Source organism: Corythoichthys intestinalis, chromosome 14 (assembly GCF_030265065.1).
Source record: "Corythoichthys intestinalis isolate RoL2023-P3 chromosome 14, ASM3026506v1, whole genome shotgun sequence".
In the NCBI taxonomy this organism is placed as follows: domain Eukaryota; kingdom Metazoa; phylum Chordata; class Actinopteri; order Syngnathiformes; family Syngnathidae; genus Corythoichthys; species Corythoichthys intestinalis.
The window spans coordinates 41,781,801-41,800,910 of record NC_080408.1 but is presented as its reverse complement, the minus strand read 5'-3'; the positions used below and the strand labels follow the sequence as shown (position 1 = coordinate 41,800,910).

Here is a 19,110-nt window from a genome sequence, read left to right as displayed (position 1 = left end):
TGACTCAAGGTGCTCGCTTTGCCATGTGTATCACGGTCGGATGGAGACATCATTCTAATGTGACATGTCTTCTATGTGTTTTTTTTTTTTTTTGTTGTCTTTTTTTTTATCTCCTGTGACTGGTTATTCCGCACTCCTCTTCTGGCCCCCGCTCACTCTGGATGCCCCCTAACAGAAGGCCTCCACCCGCCTTCCGATTCATGGGGTTCTACTGGGTCGATGGTTCAACCTGGTTATCCTTCCATGCTGGGTAACTCCACCCATCTGAGCCAGCATGGTCCCTTCACTGCCATCAACCCCCAAGACAGACTGGTGAGCCTTCCCAGTGTATTTAGTCTTTTTAAAAATGTCACTTTGTTTGAACCCTTTTCTGAATTTTAGGGATTTTCTTTGTGTGGTCTGTTGAAATCATTTAAACCTCTTTTGTTTTCCAGAAACGGCAACCACTGCCCCTATCACCCCAAAACTACCCCCTCCATGGTAGTGAGGTGAATGGGACCCACCCTGCTGGCTTCCACTCCGGCTCGAACAGCTACGGAGTCCCGAGTCACACACCACCTATTCCTGGTACTGATACTGTTATTGGTAAACTCATAAGCCATAGCTATTCTTGACGACATAATCTTATACACCAAAGTCAAAAGTTTTGACACACCCACAACATTCAGTGGGATGAGAATGTGTCCCAAATCATTTGACCACGGGCTGCTATTGACAGTGATAAACATGAAATCCATTTGAAATAGGATAGCTGACCTTGAACACTCAATTTGAAGTGCCATTGATAGTGTTAGATGTCCAATCCATTTTGATTGGAAGGGATGGCAGCGATCATTTGCTGCCAAGGCTTCCCAGTCATTTTTAGAGCAACTCGGGTTCACTGTCCATGTCAGCCAGTGAGTTAATCAGATCAACTTTTCCTCCTCTATTAAGCCAATCGGGGAGCAGTACCTGGAAGTTCTGGTGATGAGATTGGGAAAGCACTGGCTTCTGTAAGTTTTTCAAAGATGCAAGCCGATATGAAAGCTTTCTTGCATCGGTCCTTTTTGGTTGCTTTTCATCATACTGATAGCAGACATATCTGTCCACAGATTTATCCTTCAGACCCAAACAGTAACGGCTATTCATCATCCCCATCCACCCCTTCTGGCTCTCCTCAGGCCACCTCAGGTCAGTGAAACTCGATACTCAATAGTCTCAACTACTTTAAGGAAATGACTGCATTCATCATGAGAGTTGTGGCCTCGTGATAGCAAGGTCTACCGTTTAAAATGTAATTCACAGGAATTTTCAAGTAATAGCGCAGGCAGAAGCACTCTTCTCTCCAAAAACATAAGAACTTAACCTTCGAGTAGTCGCTGAGACACACTCACTGTCTAAATATAACATAAGAGAGAGGAAGCAAAAGTATAGTAAAAATACAAAGAGGGAGGAGCCATTTCCCTTCATTATCACACACTGTGAGTGGCACTAGATTAAAGAAATGTCAATATAAAACAGTTAAACAGTTTCCCGCAGAAAACTTGCAAAGCTTGGTGGTAGAGAAGTCCACCAGTGGCCAATCATGTTTTTGGAAAAAAAATTAAATGTTAATTTGACAGGAATATTGAAATTATGACTATTATGTGTTACATTTATGAACAATACTTAAACATAGTATTACAAAATGGCTGTATTCTAGTATATCCATTCTTGACTTGCTTGATGGAGAAAACCAAGCATTTTTACATGTTGAAACAGTTATGATTTATCTACAGGATCTGCCTCCCAGTGGACAAGGTCATCTGGACAGGCCACACCTTCACCTAACTTTCATGGTGGAATTCAGGGGATGGTGAGCCCTTCAAAATGAAGTCTTTCTTTGTGCCACTTAAAGCTAAGGCTTATTTCAGGCATACAGGTTGATATCATCGCATTTTGTCATCATCTCCTCTCATATTTGCAGTCAAGTAAACTGGAGGACCGCCTAGATGAAGCTATTCATGTTCTTCAGCGACATGCTAGTGGACAAGGAGGACCAGGACTGGCTGAAATGCAAAGTCTGCTGGCATCTGGCTTGGGTTTATCTTCAGCATTTAGCAGTGCAACACTCAGCCTCACCAACCGCTTGCCAGGATTGGTGAGATTAATCAGTAACGCCTCAAAAACAATATTTGCCCTTTATACCTATATAACATGCATTATTGTGTCTTGAAGGTCTCTAGTCACCATGAAGACTCGGCTGGTCTGCCCTCTGGTGGAGGACATGGCCATCACAGTTCCTCATCTGGCCTACAAGGCTCTCAGCCTGATGGTTTCACAAGTGAGCCCTTCTCACTTTTGTCCTTCATTGTCCCAGAGATTCAGTGAGTTATGCCCTTTGTTCTTGTGTTTGTTTGTTTTTTAATTGTAGATATGGTGAGCAGCCTTAATCGTTCCAGTGACATCAAACGAGAGACCAAGGAGGAGGATGAAAACTGCTCCGTGACTGATAAGTCAGAAGACGAGAACAAAGAGTTAAAGGCTCTTCAAACGAGGTGCCCTTTTTATGTTTGACTTATGCTGTCATTTATCAATAAAGGTTTCAGAGCAGATTATCAGAAACAGAATATAGTTTAAACACTTAACTCATTGGCTACCACTGACCGTGATAGATATAAAATTAATTTTCACAGGCAGGGTTGGCAGCGATCATTTGCTGCCAGCTCCTCCCCCCGTCAAAATGGACTGGACCTCTATTGTCGTCAATAGCTAATGTGTGTCACTACATTACTGAGATAAATTATATTCATATTCATTATGTGCTTAATGTGACCAGAAACACTGAATAGTACACACATAACACATCTTGAAATGCTTTTTCGGACTATCAGAAAGCTACATTTAGCATGGAAAAGTTAATACTTATGTGAACTGAGTTCACAATGTTGTTTCCTTCCCTCCTCATCTGCCATTGGCTAGTCTGATTGATGAGGATGACGATGAAGATCTACCAGTGGAGATAAAAGCTGGGCGGGAGAAAGTGCGGAGGATGGCAAACAATGCCCGTGAGCGGCTCCGCGTGCGGGACATCAATGAGGCCTTTAAGGAGCTGGGCCGCATGTGTCAGCTCCATCTGAACTATGAGAAACCGCAGACTAAATTGAACGTGCTCCAACAAGCCGTTAACGTTATACTCAACCTGGAGCAGCAAGTTCGAGGTCAGTGGGTGTCCAGGGAGGGAGGAAGAGGAGGAGGGGACGGTTTTCTTGAGAAGTTCACCTCTCACATGGCTTCATGCTCCTGCTAGTTGACACTTAAGCCCCTTTCAGACACGCCCTCAGATGACCTAGTCACAATTCCAGATCATTTGCGCTAGGCGTTGTCATCTAAATACAATAGGTAATGTTCCGCATTAGATGCACAGGTTGATGACGTACTTATCACAAGACTACAGTGCACCTGGAATACTCAACATAATTTTCATACTCTTCTTCACCGCAACAAGGAACAACTTTTGACAAGCAGCAGTGTTTCATCTAGGATTTTTTTTCCGGATAAATACCTTTTAAATTATTCTCAATTTATTTATTTAATCAATCTTCTTCATTTCTTTTCGGCTTTTCCCTTCAGGTAAACCTAAAGATATTAGAGAGGTAACAGTACACTAAAATGTAAATTTTGTTCGGTTCAGTTTCTTGAATTGTTCAGTTTGGTTAATTTTTGGTACAAAAAAGGCAGAAAAAAAATACTTAATGCTTGTATTTCTTAAAAATGTAAACAATAAAACTTTTATAAGTGAATAAATAAAAGTGACCAATTTGAGTGGAAAAAATAAATAAAAATGGGGAAAAAAATAACAGAATTGTAACAATTATAAAATCTTAATGAACTTATAAATAAATACGGAAGCGTGTTGTTGCCACTCAAAAAAAAGTTCAATATCAGTCCATGATTATATTATCATGTAAAAATGTGATAATTATAATGTGAAAACTATCAAATAAAAACATAATTGTCATGTAAAAACGTGATCATGAACTTTTTTTTTTGTTTGTGTGTGTGGCAGCAATACGCTTCTTTACATAAACAATTCAAACTAAACTGAAACCTTAGCAGCAACAGCCTGAACATGACTAATGACTAATTCAAGCTCATGGTTTTATACTACACAGATTACTTATACTGTATACGTTTTCTGTAAAGCTCTGGCAATCTGGCCAGCAACTCATTCTGTTTAGTCATGTCAGTGTTTGTTGTATATTTTAGCCTTTGGCAGGTTTTACCTGGAATTAAATTTTGTTGGCCTGAAACGTCTTTTTAACTTTAAGCGCGCGGAAATAAGACGCACAGACCATTTATATTTAAGAGTTGGCTTGGAACCACAGTTAGCCGATGTTCTCCCAGACCACAGGGGGCAGTAAAAAACGTAATATAAACAACACTACCACAGATGGGTGTGCATTGCAAAAAACACACTTTGTTGTTACACTTGGTAGCATGTGGTTAAACAATATGGTGTGTTGCTAGCGTGTTTCCTTAAATACACCTTTTTTATTGAGAACGTATTATTGTTCAGGCTGGTTTAAAGTCTACTCCTAACAAGCGTGCTGGCTCACTCTGCAGGAATGATCTGGCAGATGGCCCTATGTCTGAAAAGACACATTCCGTGTAAATTGTAGTCATGCCCACATTGTTGTGGTATTCATGTCTGAAAGCGGCTTTTTAGTTCCAATCATTAATGTTGTCTATTCATTACATAAATGACAACAGTGACGAGTCTTTCACATTACAGTACATTATTCAAAGTGAGGCCACGCAATAAGAAAATGAAGCCATGTGAGTGTTTTTAAAGTGTGATGTCTTAGATTTCCGTTGAACGTTCTTCCATGTCGCTGCGCCTCGCCCATCTAACTCGCCCAGCTAACACATTTGTTACCTTGGCTGTTTAGAGCTGGCATACTTGCTTTTGGGGTCCCCATAAATGCAAAAAGTGCACAAGTTGTCATTTGTATTAACCTGATTTAACCATGGAGTGTCGCATGCCCTGCAACATAACCACACTCATGACGCTGCTTTGTTTTGTGTTTAATTTCGCTTTCTCCATCCACTTCTCCTCCAGTTTATTTTTTACAGATGGCAACAGCGACCTCCTCCTCTTCGCATCTTTTCGATAAATACATCGACTTGTAATGTATTTATCACGTAGCCTTCACTCTCTTTTTTTCTTCTATGTGCTAGTCGGCAGAGAGCTTTACTTCTCTTACCCTCCTCATATCTTCTGTCGCTCTGCTGGAAAGTCGTGAGATCCCCTCAACTTCCATCCTGGACCTCAGTGACCCTTCACAATTAGATAATTAGTTACAATATGGCTAAAAATCTAAAAAGATACTTGTAGTAAAAGACACATCCGCCTGCTGCTCTCTGGCCCGGCCCACTCCACTAGGGTGTTTCTTCATCTCACCTGCAAGGAGAAGCTTTGAGCATTTAAAATGGAAATAGAATAAGTAACTGTATCTTTACCCCATTGGCAACCATTAGCTGCGTTTCCATTACCTCTGGCAATTCACAAAACCGAAATTTCGCAACGAAACATGCCTGAATTTTGAAAAAACAAGTCACTAAAATATCGCAAAAAAGTTCTTACGTCTTCGTGTGGAGTTTTTTTTAGACCTTCAATTAGGGACGTCCCGATCGCATGCTTTTGCGTCTGAGTCACCTGATTTTGAGAATATGCTGATACCGAGTCCCGATCCGATACCGTAAAAAAAGTGTTGTTCCCACAAAGTTTGAAACATGTTACTGTCCCACCGAATTATTTTTAAACAAGAATAACATAGAAAAATGCTTGTCTTTATTAAATGCTTCATCGAGTGAATCATAGACTTCATAACCTAGAGTTATGACTTCATAACCTAGAGTTATGAAGTCTACGAGTGAGTCTACTCAAATCCACTCACATTGGTGTGAACAGCCTCTCATCACTTACAGCACACTACCGCAAGTGTTTAACAAGCTAAACGATCATTGGCAAATCTGTGGCTTTGAAGGTAGCGCTACCAAGCTACTCTGGCAAGATCAAATTAACACCTCTGTTACTCATCGTTAACAAGCAAACTCCAGAGCACTGCTGACCAAGAAAAGCAGCAGGAGAGCGAGTGAGAGTTTGTACGCGCATGAAGCATAGGAATATAAACATTTTTTTTTTTTTTTTGAAAACCTGATCGTTTTCACCCAATTCCGATCCTCTGAAAAATGGCGCAAGCGGCTCAATTTTCAAACACGTGATTGGATCGAATTGGAACGCAAGGGAAATACTTTTTGAATTTACAGCCAACTGGGCGTGATGTACCCAGTCATATGATCACTTCTCTATTCGCAACAGGTTTTGGGTGTCCATCTTCCTTCAGTAAAATCTCGCGGCATGAGACTTTATGAGTTTTAAGGCTTTTTTTGAAAAATGCCTTCAATGGAAACACGTTGAACTTTGTCGCGATTTTTGAAACATCACTTTTATTTTGCAAAAAAAAATAATGGAAACACAGCTATTACCAATGATAAATGTGATTTGAGTTAATTAAGAACTGCAGAAATAGAAAACATTTTTTCCTTTTAGATATAAAAATAAAAATGCTAAAAATTAGAATTATTAGTGTTTTTCTGTTATGGTATTATGCAAATAAATGCCGATAAAAATGTGTAAAAAAAAAAAAATAAAAGCAATATTGATTTTTCCCCTCTTTTTTATTTTTTTATTTTTTTATTTTTATGTAAAATATTTGTATTATTAAAGAGTAAATTAAAAAAAAAAAGGGAAACAATTGGGGGTGTTTTTTTTTTTTTTTTTTTTTAAAGTTTTTCAAAAATGCAAAGTTAGGGAGAACGTTGACTATTAACTCAGTGCCGCTGATGGTAATAGGGATGGACAGGAAAGACTAGGGTATGACAGGGCAGGGTGAGTGTGCCTTTTTAACTAATTGGCTGCCATTGACGTCGCTAGACATCCAATTGATTTTAAGTGGAAGAGGGTGGCAGCCAATAAGTTAAGAGTATCAAAAGTGGATTTGGACCATTTTTGTGATTTGGGTTTGTTAACCATCCCCACCGACCGCTCTCCTCCCGGCTGCAGCGTTGTCACAGTGAGCGATGAGAACCTCACGGCCGAAGAGAAGGAGCAGCGGGAGCGGGAGCGGCGCCTGGCTAACAACGCTAGGGAGCGGGTGCGGGTACGAGACATAAACGAAGCCTTCAGAGAGCTGGGCAGGATGTGTCAGGTTCACCTGCAGAGCGACAAGGCCCAGACCAAGCTGGTCATCTTGCAGCAGGCCGTCCAGGTCATACTAGGCCTGGAGAAGCAGGTGCGAGGTAGGTCGGGCAGTCCGATCAGACAGACGAACGTTTTCTAAAGCGAGCCTGGGAGCATTTCCTCTTAAAGGTCATGTTCGGTCTCTGTGTTACACCCACTTTCTCTTTTCTCGTCTCTTATTAACTGGACCAGAAAGGAGGAGAAAGGGAGAATATATGAGGAAGGATAGATACCTGCTTTCTTCTCATCCTACTTCGTTTCCCTGCCTTGCTTTCTTCTCTGCTTGTGTAAAGTGAAGAGTCACTTTATTTAGGTTGCCCTAATTGATGTTTGTGTGCCTTTTGTAAAGAGCGTAATCTCAACCCAAAGGCCGCCTGCCTCAAGAGAAGAGAGGAGGAGAAAGTGTCAGGCGTGGACCCCCAGATGCAGATGGGCGGAGGTCTCGGAGGTGATGGACACAACCCTATAAGCCATATGTAATTCCAAGGTTGGTTCTCAAGGATACACAATCGCTGGTTACAGTGGTTCTTTGACATTTAACTCATTGGCTGCTATTGACATCCAAGTCCATTTTGACTGGGAGAGGCTGGCTGCGAATGGTCACTTCTAACCCCTCCCAGTTGAAATGGAATGGATGTCTATTTTCGTCAATAGGTGTTTTTCAAATTTTCAATATCAATTTCTCTCTTCACTAACTACCACCACACATACAGTGCCTTGCAAAAGTATTCAGCCCCCTTCAACCTTGCAACCTTTCGCCACATTTCAGGCTTCAAACATAAAGATATAAAATTTTAATTTTTTGTCAAGAATCAACAACAAGTGGGACACAATCGTGAAGTGGAACAAAATTTATTGGATAATTTAAACTTTTTTAACAAATAAAAAACTGAAAAGTGGGGCGTGCAATATTATTCGGCCCCCTTGCGTTAATACTTTGTAGCGCCACCTTTTGCTCCAATTACAGCTGCAAGTCGCTTGGGGTATGTTTCTATCAGTTTTGCACATCGAGAGACTGACATTCTTGCCCATTCTTCCTTGCAAAACAGCTCGAGCTCAGTGAGGTTGGATGGAGAGTGTTTGTGAACAGCAGTCTTCAGCTCTTTCCACAGATTCTCGATTGGATTCAGGTCTGGACTTTGACTTGGCCATTCTAACACCTGGATACGTTTATTTTTTAACCATTCCATTGTAGATTTGGCTTTATGTTTTGGATCATTGTCCTGTTGGAAGATAAATCTCCGTCCCAGTCTCAGGTCTTGTGCAGATACCAACAGGTTTTCTTCCAGAATGTTCCTGTATTTGGCTGCATCCATCTTCCCGTCAATTTGAACCATCTTCCCTGTCCCTGCTGAAGAAAAGCAGGCCCAAACCATGATGCTGCCACCACCATGTTTGACAGTGGAGATGGTGTGTTCAGGGTGATGAGCTGTGTTGCTTTTACGACAAACATATCGTTTTGCATTGTGGCCAAAAAGTTCAATTTTGGTTTCATCTGACCAGAGCACCTTCTTCCACGTGTTTGGTGTGTCTCCCAGGTGGCTTGTGGCAAACTTTAAACGAGACTTTTTATGGATATCTTTGAGAAATGGCTTTCTTCTTGCCACTCTTCCATAAAGGCCAGATTTGTGCAGTGTACGACTGATTGTTGTCCTATGGACAGACTCTCCCACCTCAGCTGTAGATCTCTGCAGTTCATCCAGAGTGATCATGGGCCTCTTGGCTGCATCTCTGATCAGTTTTCTCCTTGTTTGAGAAGAAAGTTTGGAAGGACGGCCGGGTCTTGGTAGATTTGCAGTGGACTGATGCTCCTTCCATTTCAATATGATGGCTTGCACAGTGCTCCTTGAGATGTTTAAAGCTTGGGAAATCTTTTTGTATCCAAATCTGGCTTTAAACTTCTCCACAACAGTATCTCGGACCTGCCTGGTGTGTTCCTTGGTTTTCATAATGCTCTCTGCACTTTAAACAGAACCCTGAGACTATCACAGAGCAGGTGCATTTATACGGAGACTTGATTACACACAGGTGGATTCTATTTATCATCATCGGTCATTTAGGACAACATTGGATCATTCAGAGATCCTCACTGAACTTCTGGAGTGAGTTTGCTGCACTGAAAGTAAAGGGGCCGAATAATATTGCACGCCCCACTTTTCATTTTTTTATTTGTTAAAAAAGTTTAAATTATCCAATAAATGTTGTTCCACTTCACGATTGTGTCCCACTTGTTGTTGATTCTTGACAAAACAATTAAATTTCATATCTTTATGTTTGAAGCCTGAAATGTGGCGAAAGGTTGCAAGATTCAAGGGGGCCGAATACTTTTGCAAGGCACTGTACTTTGTTACCTGGGCTCTCAGGGAATGAGCTAATCTAATGAGATGTCCCTGAAAGGGTTAACATACTATACCCAATTGGGGACTGACCAATAGCATCTAAATATAAACATAAATCAAACAACCACTGTATTTTTATTTGATAATTTTCAATGTCAAAATATGCCAACGTTAAGATTTTTAAAAATATATATATATCTCTCTCTTTCAGCTCCTGTTTGACCACGTGGCCTTAATGCACCTCCATGTGGTTTTTGTAAGGCAAACGCCTCATCACTGTCAAAAAAGCGGCCACAGCGACTTACAAACAAAACAAGCACATTTGTATAAAACGAGAGAAGAGAGAAACATGTCTTCATACCCACATGATTTTGACTCCAGGACACTGAGGTGGGGTTATTGTTATGATCATATTTTTGTTAGACATTAAAAAAAAACGTTTTATGTTGGGAGCAAACTTTTTTGGATCAAAAAAAGAAAATCTCTTGAGAGCAAAGCCAGGATTTGTATTATTATATGTGGCATTCCCACCGACTAAGGACGTCTAAGATGCAACTTATCAATGTGTCACTGCCATGCAAGTGGAATTGAAAGACTGCCAGAGGGATCCCAACCACCGTCTCCAGAGATAAGCCTGTCTCCATATGCAGGGCTTCCGTAGAAAAAGAGCATCTAGATTTTGTTGCACTGCAGCCATCCTGGTTCACTCACAAGAGGACATTTTTAGCAGAGTCAATCTGCAACCGGACTTTTCATTTCTTAAATATCCATCACACCAGAATAGTCATTTTCAAACAAAAATATTGTTCATGTAGAGCATGTAGAACATGACAAATGGTTACCTAGGGACCATTATGAGGTTTTAGAAGCCTCAAGCTGTCCTCTGCGATTGGACCGATCAGGACACAGATAATTTCAACATTTTGAGGTAGTCAACAACTGCCAGGGTTTTGTAAAGGGAAAAAATGGAGCATTGAAAGAGGATGATGAGTTGTACCGTGACCTTCTTGACTATTTTCATTTACTCAATTGCCATTGATTGACATGCTAGGTCCATGGTGAGCAGTTGTTTTTGTTCCTCTGTTTTGAACAATTACTAAGCCTCTTTGTGATGATCTTCCTTTTGTAGAATTGGTTAATGTTTGTAAAGATAGCTGTTCAGAGTTTTTGTTTCTTTTTAATTTGGAATGCTCTTTCATTTTTCGTTTACATTTTTTTAATTAAAGAGGTTTTTTTTTTTAGATTACGGGAACAAAATGAGTTGTTTTGTGTTGTGCCAGGTGCTTGGAAATGTTAGAAATGACAAATTCTGGCTGTATTGTCACATGTTGTGATGATTATATATATTTTTTTTATTTGGTTCTGTGCAAACCCGACATTCATATATGGAATCCTTTGTTTGCAGCAATTCAATTGAAAGTGAAACATGTTCCGACTCATGTGAGTTCAACTTTTTTGACATTAATCAGTTTCATTATAATAATTCATCTGAATGAATGCATAAAGGGTGGCCTGTCATTTTCCTGACTTGGGCTGTTTTGATGACGGTGACTCACTAGTGCCTGAATATTTCTGTTAAATGCATATGACTATGAAATTTTGCGTTTAATACATGCTTATGAGACTGAGTCAAAGAACATCAAGAATTTATAGATGCGACAACATTGACACTGAATCCTACTTAACCTTTTTTTAAGGATTTATATTGAATATGCGTTTTTCTGATTTTCCCGGACTGTCGTGTACATTGATATATGTATGTACAGCTGAACGATATATCGGCTGAAAAACAATATTTGGTTTACTTTTACGTGTCATTTGCAAAATATGCCCTATGTAATAGCCCATAAATTTATTTTCATCTAAGGAGAATTTGTCTGATAATGCAAAAAAAAAAAAAAAAGACGTGTTATGTAAAGGATTTTTCTACAGTGTGCAAGTATGAAAACACAATATTGTTTATTAGGAGACTTTGTCATCCACAACAAATGATTTGCTACAGCTCTTTCTGTCTTCATAAATATTTGAGGGCAAGATCTATGTAGGCTTTGTCCTCAAAGTGCCTCCAGTTTCCTATTTTTATATATAAAGTAGATATTGAGAACTGTTGTGTATATAACAGTAATGTAGAAATAAATGTGCCATTTTTAATATCAAAGCTCATTGTCATTCATTGCTTTCTTAGTAAATATTGAGTGCTATTGCTGTTTGATGAAATGGCTCGTAATGGTGCTATGTGCCCACTAGGTGACAGCAGTGACTTTTTCAATTGTCAGTGGAGCGCATGCGCACACGTAAACCATACAGGAAGTTCCTCCCTGCTAGCGCTTCGTTGTGAGTGAAGAGGACACAGGAAATCAACCGAGGATGTTGAGTAAAGTCGTCGGACAAAAATATGTGTCTATTGCCAAGTCATGGTAAGATTTTGTTCTTCGAGTTTTACTTTTTTGAATAAAATAGGGTTTAGTAACGTTGGCGTTTTGCGGACGGAAACTCCTTGAGACAGCGAGCAGTTAGCTGAAGCGTTGATGAGGTCATGCATAGAATCACATGTAAAAGCTAGATGCATGTTGCGCTCTGTGAGCCAAACTGGACAGCCGTTAGCGCTTGTCAGCCATTTTGTGTCAGTGCCATTCGATAAACATTATTAACTGTATGCCTCGTGAGGAATAAGCGGCATGGAAAATGAATGAAAAAAAGTACGTAGAAATAACTATAAATTGCTCAATTTTGAACTGCTTTGCTTTTCATAAACACTGAGATGACTTAAATTAATTGCATACTTGGACGAGATATATATAGTATATATATTTATTTATATGCTCAACAACAGCCTGAATCGTTACCAGGTAAATACGCAGTGTAAGAAAATAAACCTTTTGAAAATCCGTCAAGATTTATCGAAGTTAAGAGTATTTAGCTTACGATAATCACCGTCTGCAGTAGAGCTTTCTAAAAACCTTCACTGCTTCAATATGGCCGTCGGTTACTAACGCTGCCAACTCTTGACTTTTCGCATCGAGGTAGATGTGTCATCTACGAGGTCGTGGATGTCTGCTTGTCCAGAAAATCTGGGTCTGAGAGACAGTATTTACGTTTTAGATCGAATAAGACTATACTGAAATTATACTGGGACTCATTTTATTGCTTGAATAAATGGTATGTCATTTAATGCTAATATCTCAGTTGGACATGATTTAACTCAGGGGTCTCCAGACTGGTCCTCAAGAGCCGCTGTGGGTCCTGGGTTTTGTTCCTACTGATCCAGCACAAACAGTTTAAGGTTTCTGCTAAAACAAGCAACATCTGACTGCAATCAATTGATGACACTTGTAAGACACCAGATTAGTGAAAATGTGTCAATTTGTTTGGTTGGAATGATATCCTGCAGTGCACCCAATGCAGCCCTTTGTGGACTAGGTTGGAGTCCCCTGATTTAACTCATGGCAGCCATTGACACCGCTATACGTCTAATGCATTATGACTGGGAGAAGCTGGCAGCGGATGATCCTCCTAGGCAAAATGGACGGGACGTCAAGCGCTGTCAATGGCAGTGAAAAATGAGCTATCACAGCCAGTCTTCCTACTAAAAAATGAGTTGGATATCCATCATCAGTTAAACACTATAAAATGTAAATTAAAAAAAAAAACAACTTTAGAGTGTTACTTGGGGCCATAGTTTATGAACTTAATTTATTACAATTATATTAGTATATAAATATTATTTATTTGTATTATTTTTTTCACAATTCCAATTTAAGCACGTAATGGTGTTGTAGTTTGTATTTCATCACAGTTTTGTTACCTGCTACATTGTTACCTTTCCAGGATCCCAACACTTGCTATCTGGGGTACAGTCGGTGGCGTAGCTGTGGTCCATTTCACAGACTGGCGAGTCGTTTTGGACTATGTTCCCTACATCAACGGCAAGTTCAAGAAGGACAACTAGGGGCAGTCAGGTGAGCACTGCAACACCTGCAAATTTGCTAGTGATGTGTGATATTGAGGGTTCCTGTGGGGCCTTAAAAAGTCTTAAAATCATTGAATTTATGAATTTGGAAATAATACCGTAAAAAGTCTTGGAAAAGTATTGAATTTTCATATCCTGGTCTTAAAATTTATAATGTATGTAATAACTCCTTGTCTCATTCCTCCTCGAAAGTGTCATTTGTCATTTTGATTAGATAACGTAGCTTAAATAATTAACGGGGTGGAGGAGCCAATTATTTAGAACGCAACACAGACTCCGGTCAAAATCCCATCTTGCGGGATTCCCACGTGAAACCCGTGTCTCGACGGGAGTCCCGACAAAATGTCAACGCTACACAGATTTTTTTTTTTTTTTTTTACACCTACCCATAAATTTCATATTAGAGAGATGGGGAAATGTAAATTCTACGAAGCGCGGTTGAGAAAACAATCCTTTTGCCTTTGGCTAAAACCAGTGGATAGCAGTGTGTTTGAGGCTTTTTGCATCGTATGAAAAAAAAAAAAATTCAATTGGGTGCAATGGGCATGAAGGCGCTAAAGTCCCCTGCTAAATCATCCAAGCACATAACCTCCATTAGAGGAAGGAAACAAACTCCCTCCATTGCTACTCACGACCCTGAAGAGACAGAAGCTAAAGCCAGCCTGCAAGCTGCTAATGTAAGCGAAGCGAAAAATTAACACAAATTCACGGATGTTGTTTTTCTTTGTTTAATTTTATTTTTAAATTGTATTAATTAGTTCTTACAGGGATCCAAGGACAGAAAGACATGTAGTTCTTAGAACATAAATGCTAGTACGAGTTATACTAATTTGATATTAAAACCCCTCTTAATGTTTTCGTTTTAATAAAATTTGTAAAATTATTTTAATTAGTAGGTCGGCATTATTGTTGACGTCGCAGCGCGGTGACGTCACATGGACTCGCTGCCGGACTTCCACAGTGTCACTTGTGAACTATGTCAACATGTCGTCCGTTCTGCCCTTCCAATTTGAACCCGAACGTCATATTAATAAGAAGGATAGCCCTGTTGATATTTCACAAAACGAGCAGCAAAAGCAAAATGAACATCAAAAATAGGATGAGAGCAGTTGCGTACATGTGTCAAGTTCGCTAGTGACAGCTAGCACTCCTGCTCTAGTGACAAAGCCGGAGAGTGATGTGAAAAAATGTTTGCAGATCTTCACGGTAAACTATTGTGTGATCCAACTTATTCCAATATTATTGTAACGTCTAAAAAGTGTCACCCGATTAGTAAAGTTGCAATTCTTTATTTTGAGAACTTGTACAACAAACGGCTGCTGTCTGCCGCACCTCCGTAAGTCACGTGGTGCATTAAGGACCGCAAGCAAATACCCCCACTATAGTATAACCTGATTCGTTACATTATTATGGAGGTAGTTAGCATCCAGAGCTGTCGTGTGGATGGCATCAGTAGTACACAGCTGTTTGATTTTTTTTGCATCACCTTACCTTATTTTTGTCACATAAATGCGCTGTCCACGTCGTCGATGATAAGCCTGCCCGTTTCTGTTTATAAAATGTTGCTCCCGAGAGTCCGGAAGCTTGCTTAAAAACGAATGAATACATGTTTTAAACTTACTTTGATTGCTGGCTATTCACAACATTTCCTGCCCAACAGATTGCCCCAACAGGTTATAATGATGCGTTATTTTGCACATTGAGACCTAAAAGGACTGTCGTGTACTTAAAGCACGTGAGACACATTGTGAGCAAACGTGATCTCTTTTCTCTCCGCACTGGCGCTGCAATAAGGGAGCGTTCAAGACCACACACTTTTGGCAACAATCAGGAAACACCACAATGACTATATTATTATTTCTTCATCGATAGTTTGTGTATTGTTTATCAATCAATTAGCTGCAAAAGTAACTCAAGTCCTCAGATGAAAAGCAACAAATGGTTCCCGAATGCGGAAGCGAGGCTTGACCACAGATTAGACAACAAATGCAGAGGGGTTGCATACAAGGGTTTATTGAGCACACACAAAAAACACGCGATCGCGAAACGGTAGACAATAGAAAAAAAAGAGGGAAAACCGCGGTGAGAAGCCGTAAAAGTGAGGTGAAAAAAAATTGTGAACTTAAATAACTGCACATGGTAGAGGATTCAAATAACCAGGGCAGCAGGAATATGAAAACAAAACGGGCAAAGTCTCTTATTAATCGGGACACAAGCTTCCGAACTCTCAGGAGCAACATCTTATAAACAGAACAGGATGATCATCGACGACGTGGACAGCGCCTTTACGTACAAAAATAAACTGAGGTGATGCAAAAAAAAATAATCAAACCACTGTGTGGATACTAACAATCTTCATAATAATATTGGAATAAGTTGGATCACACAATAGTTTACCGTGAAGATCTGGAAACATTTTCTGACATCAAACACTCTTCTTCTCCGTCACTAGAGCAGGAGAGTGCTAGCTGTCAATAGCCAATTTGACACATGTAAGCTACTTCTCTCACCCCATTTTTGATGTCGGCTACATTTTGCTTTTGCTGCTCGTTTTGTGAAATATCGACAGGGCTATCCTTGTCAATTAATATTACGCCCGGGTTATAATTTGGAAGGGCAGAACCAACAACATGTTTATGTAGTTCACGAGTGACACTGTGGAAGTCCGGCAGCGAGCCCATGTGACGTCACCGCGTTGCGACATCAACAACAATAATGGCGACCTACTGGTTAATTTTTTTGGCTTAAAATTTTACAAATTTTATTCAAACGAAAACAATAAGAGGGGTTTTAATATCTAATTATTGTAACTCGTACTAACATTTATCTTTTGAGAACTACATGTCTTTTTATCCAAGGTTCCCTTTAAAAAGTCTTGAATTTAATTTGAAGAAACCTTTAGGAATCCTGGATATTATTAAGTTGTTCGGAAATTTCCTTTTTATGTACATGGGTGTGGATGGAGACCCCTATCCTCACAAACCCTTCAAGTGCCTAAAAGCCAATGTCTGTGTTTATCACCAAATAGCAATCTTTCAAAGCCTGGAGCACACAAGTTTATAAAACAAGCTTTTGAAATGGTTATTAAAAAGCCATGAGTTACTCTTTAATTACATTATCCTTTTATTGTCCTTGACAGTTTGATGGATTCTACACAGATTTTGAACAAGGACTTCTGCAGCTGCTAATTTGCAAAGCATTATCACAGCCAGTACTGTTCATCCTGCTGCTTCAAAAAGTCTTCACCGCCACCAGCACCACCAGCAGCTGTAATTCACTTGGAGTTCAGCAGTTCTTCTCAGCTTGGAAAGCATGAGTGGGAAGACTATGAACTTTTTTTCTTTCTTCATGTGTTCGGAGGTCAGCTATTTATTTTGGTCAACGGTGTGCACAAATTTTAAGCTGCCCTTCAAACCAAACTGTCTTACAAGAGGAAAAAAATAAAAATATATATGTTAGATGTCTATGGTTATTTGAAATTAATTACCATATTGTTAGGAATTTGAGTCCAATTTTCAAGATTTACTACTATAATTGATTAATAATAGTTTCTCTTGTTTTGCCAATTTTTTAGTTTTTTTTTTTTTTTTTTTTTTTTTTTTTTAAATTAAACTAAGGAGGACAAGTTTTTATTAAACCAGGGAAGACCTATTTCCAAGGAGCATGTAGTAAACTTACAACCAATCTCTTGAATTGCCACAGGAATTGAAATGCTTTTTTTTTTTTTTTTTTTAATAATAACAAAAGGATGATAAAAGCAATTTTTCCCCAAAGAAAAACAAGTTATAATGTTCACAAGAACACAGTGTCATTTTCTTTGATAAAAGAGTGGAATTAATGGCATAATGTAAATCCAAAAGTTAAGTAAGTGAAGAAAGTCAATTTAAAGACAAAAAGAATAATAACTTACTTTTACATTACACATTTGGTTTGGGAGAAAATGGTGAACAAATATGCCTTTCTGTAATATGCGTTTCACTAGATAATCACTGAAATGTTCAAACTACATATAGCATGTTTTTTTTGTATTTTTTTTTTAATCTAGGTGTTTTAATATTCATGCCCAAGCACTTTTTTAATTTAAATCTAAGTGTATTTAATATTCATGCACAAACAGTTAGGAATGTTTGGTGCATACGCGGATTGTATGGGGGGAAGGGGGACTGGTAGCCGAAAAGTGTCATTGCATGTAAGTGACTTTTCTATATATATATATATAAGTTTTAAAGCAATAAAACTGCAACAAAAATGAATGAAATGAACAAAAAATATATATTTTTATAATGGGTCAGAATTATTTTTCGAACAGATAATGTGACTAGCAACATGGTCATGGGTTGCATATAAATTTCAACAAAAAAATATATATTTCAAATGATTTTTTTTCTTTGAATTTTTTTTTTTTTTTTTTTTTTTTTTTTTTGATTGAAGCAACTTTTTTTTTTTTTGGGGGGGGGGGGGTGATTAAATGGTTTAGACACAAATGTCCTACCCCATAATATGGCCCTAACACAAAAAGGATTGCTTCAATCAAAACTTTTTCGATGAAAAATTTAGTGTTCAAACGCAAATTTTTCAATCTCAAATATTTTTTTGCATTCAAAAACTTTTACCATCATTGACATTTTTCTTTCTTTGAAGTGATTTTTCTTCTTGAAAATATATATTTTATATTTATTTTCAGCAAGTTATTTTTTGATTGAATAATGACAAAAATGTCCTAGTCAAAATGTGGCCCATACAAATCAACATTACTTCAATCAAAAAAGTTGCTTCAATTAAAAAAAAAAACCTTAAAAAAAAAAAAAACCAAAAATAAATAAATAAGCGTTCGCATGCATTTTTTTGAGTTACTAATTTATTTTTGCATTCACTTTTTTTTTCTTTTTTTGGGGGGTTGAAAATATATTTTGATAGAAGCATTTTTTTTCTTTTTATTGAAGCAACTTTTTTTATTGGAATAATAAAGACACAAATATACCTCCATGTGGCTCCGCCCAGGGGATACAATTTTTGACTGAGGTAACTACATTGGCACGACAATGGTGGGCGTACCATATTCAATGGATGATGATCAGGGCGAAAATTATTGCCAAAGCAGTCTAATTTTGAATTCCCCTCAAGAATGATGGGAAACAAAAAACACTCACTGTCAACTTATTATTAATATTCTTGTAAATTTTATTGCTGACACTGTGTTTCAGGGTCATCAACATGTTGTGCCCCCCCTGCTCCAAAAGTCAAACTCCGCCTATGGTTTGGTGTTTAAAACATTTTAAGGTATAATTTCTTAATAATTTAATTGAAAGTTGGCTTTGGAATGACAACAGGTTTGTATTATGTCTATTAAAAGTTTCACTTTGTTTATAAAAATACTTTTGTTTTATACATAAGCTGGAATTTTATCATGCGGACCCAAGCTCCTGCTCGTGGACGCACAGTAGTGCCTAGGCCCTAGTTTGGGACCACTTCCACTTCTCATCGTCACCTCTGCAGTCTGCACTAGTACAAGAGATGCCGCGGATGGATTACAGTAC

The 19,110-nt window shown here is 38.7% G+C and overlaps 2 protein-coding genes across 5 annotated transcripts in view; both read left to right on the top strand.

The window, feature by feature from the left end:
• Positions 1-11,740, top strand: part of LOC130930090 (transcription factor E2-alpha-like) — a 40,104-nt gene extending 28,364 nt beyond the window's left edge. Inside the window, exons 10-20 of one of the 4 annotated variants that reach the window (XM_057857811.1) lie at positions 176-312; positions 435-567; positions 934-992; positions 1,092-1,170; positions 1,758-1,834; positions 1,946-2,119; positions 2,197-2,302; positions 2,393-2,516; positions 7,088-7,323; positions 7,634-7,751; positions 9,815-11,740. In XM_057857811.1, coding sequence (XP_057713794.1) covers positions 176-312; positions 435-567; positions 934-992; positions 1,092-1,170; positions 1,758-1,834; positions 1,946-2,119; positions 2,197-2,302; positions 2,393-2,516; positions 7,088-7,323; positions 7,634-7,716 — 1,208 coding nt within the window. In that variant the 3' untranslated portion in view covers positions 7,717-7,751; positions 9,815-11,740. Of the gene's footprint in view, positions 1-175; positions 313-434; positions 568-933; positions 993-1,091; positions 1,171-1,757; positions 1,835-1,945; positions 2,120-2,196; positions 2,303-2,392; positions 2,517-2,940; positions 3,180-7,087; positions 7,324-7,613; positions 7,752-9,814 lie in introns of all 4 variants that reach the window. The other 3 variants (XM_057857809.1, XM_057857810.1, XM_057857808.1) reach the window with 3 other exon arrangements.
• Positions 11,741-11,959: 219 nt separating this feature from the next.
• LOC130930091 (cytochrome b-c1 complex subunit 10) lies at positions 11,960-17,003 on the top strand. The gene is made up of 3 exons (XM_057857812.1): positions 11,960-12,020; positions 13,432-13,562; positions 16,713-17,003. Exons 1-2 carry the CDS (start codon positions 11,971-11,973, stop codon positions 13,550-13,552), a joined length of 171 nt encoding a protein of 56 aa, XP_057713795.1. The 5' UTR covers positions 11,960-11,970; the 3' UTR covers positions 13,553-13,562; positions 16,713-17,003.
• The last annotated feature ends 2,107 nt before the right edge of the window (positions 17,004-19,110 follow it).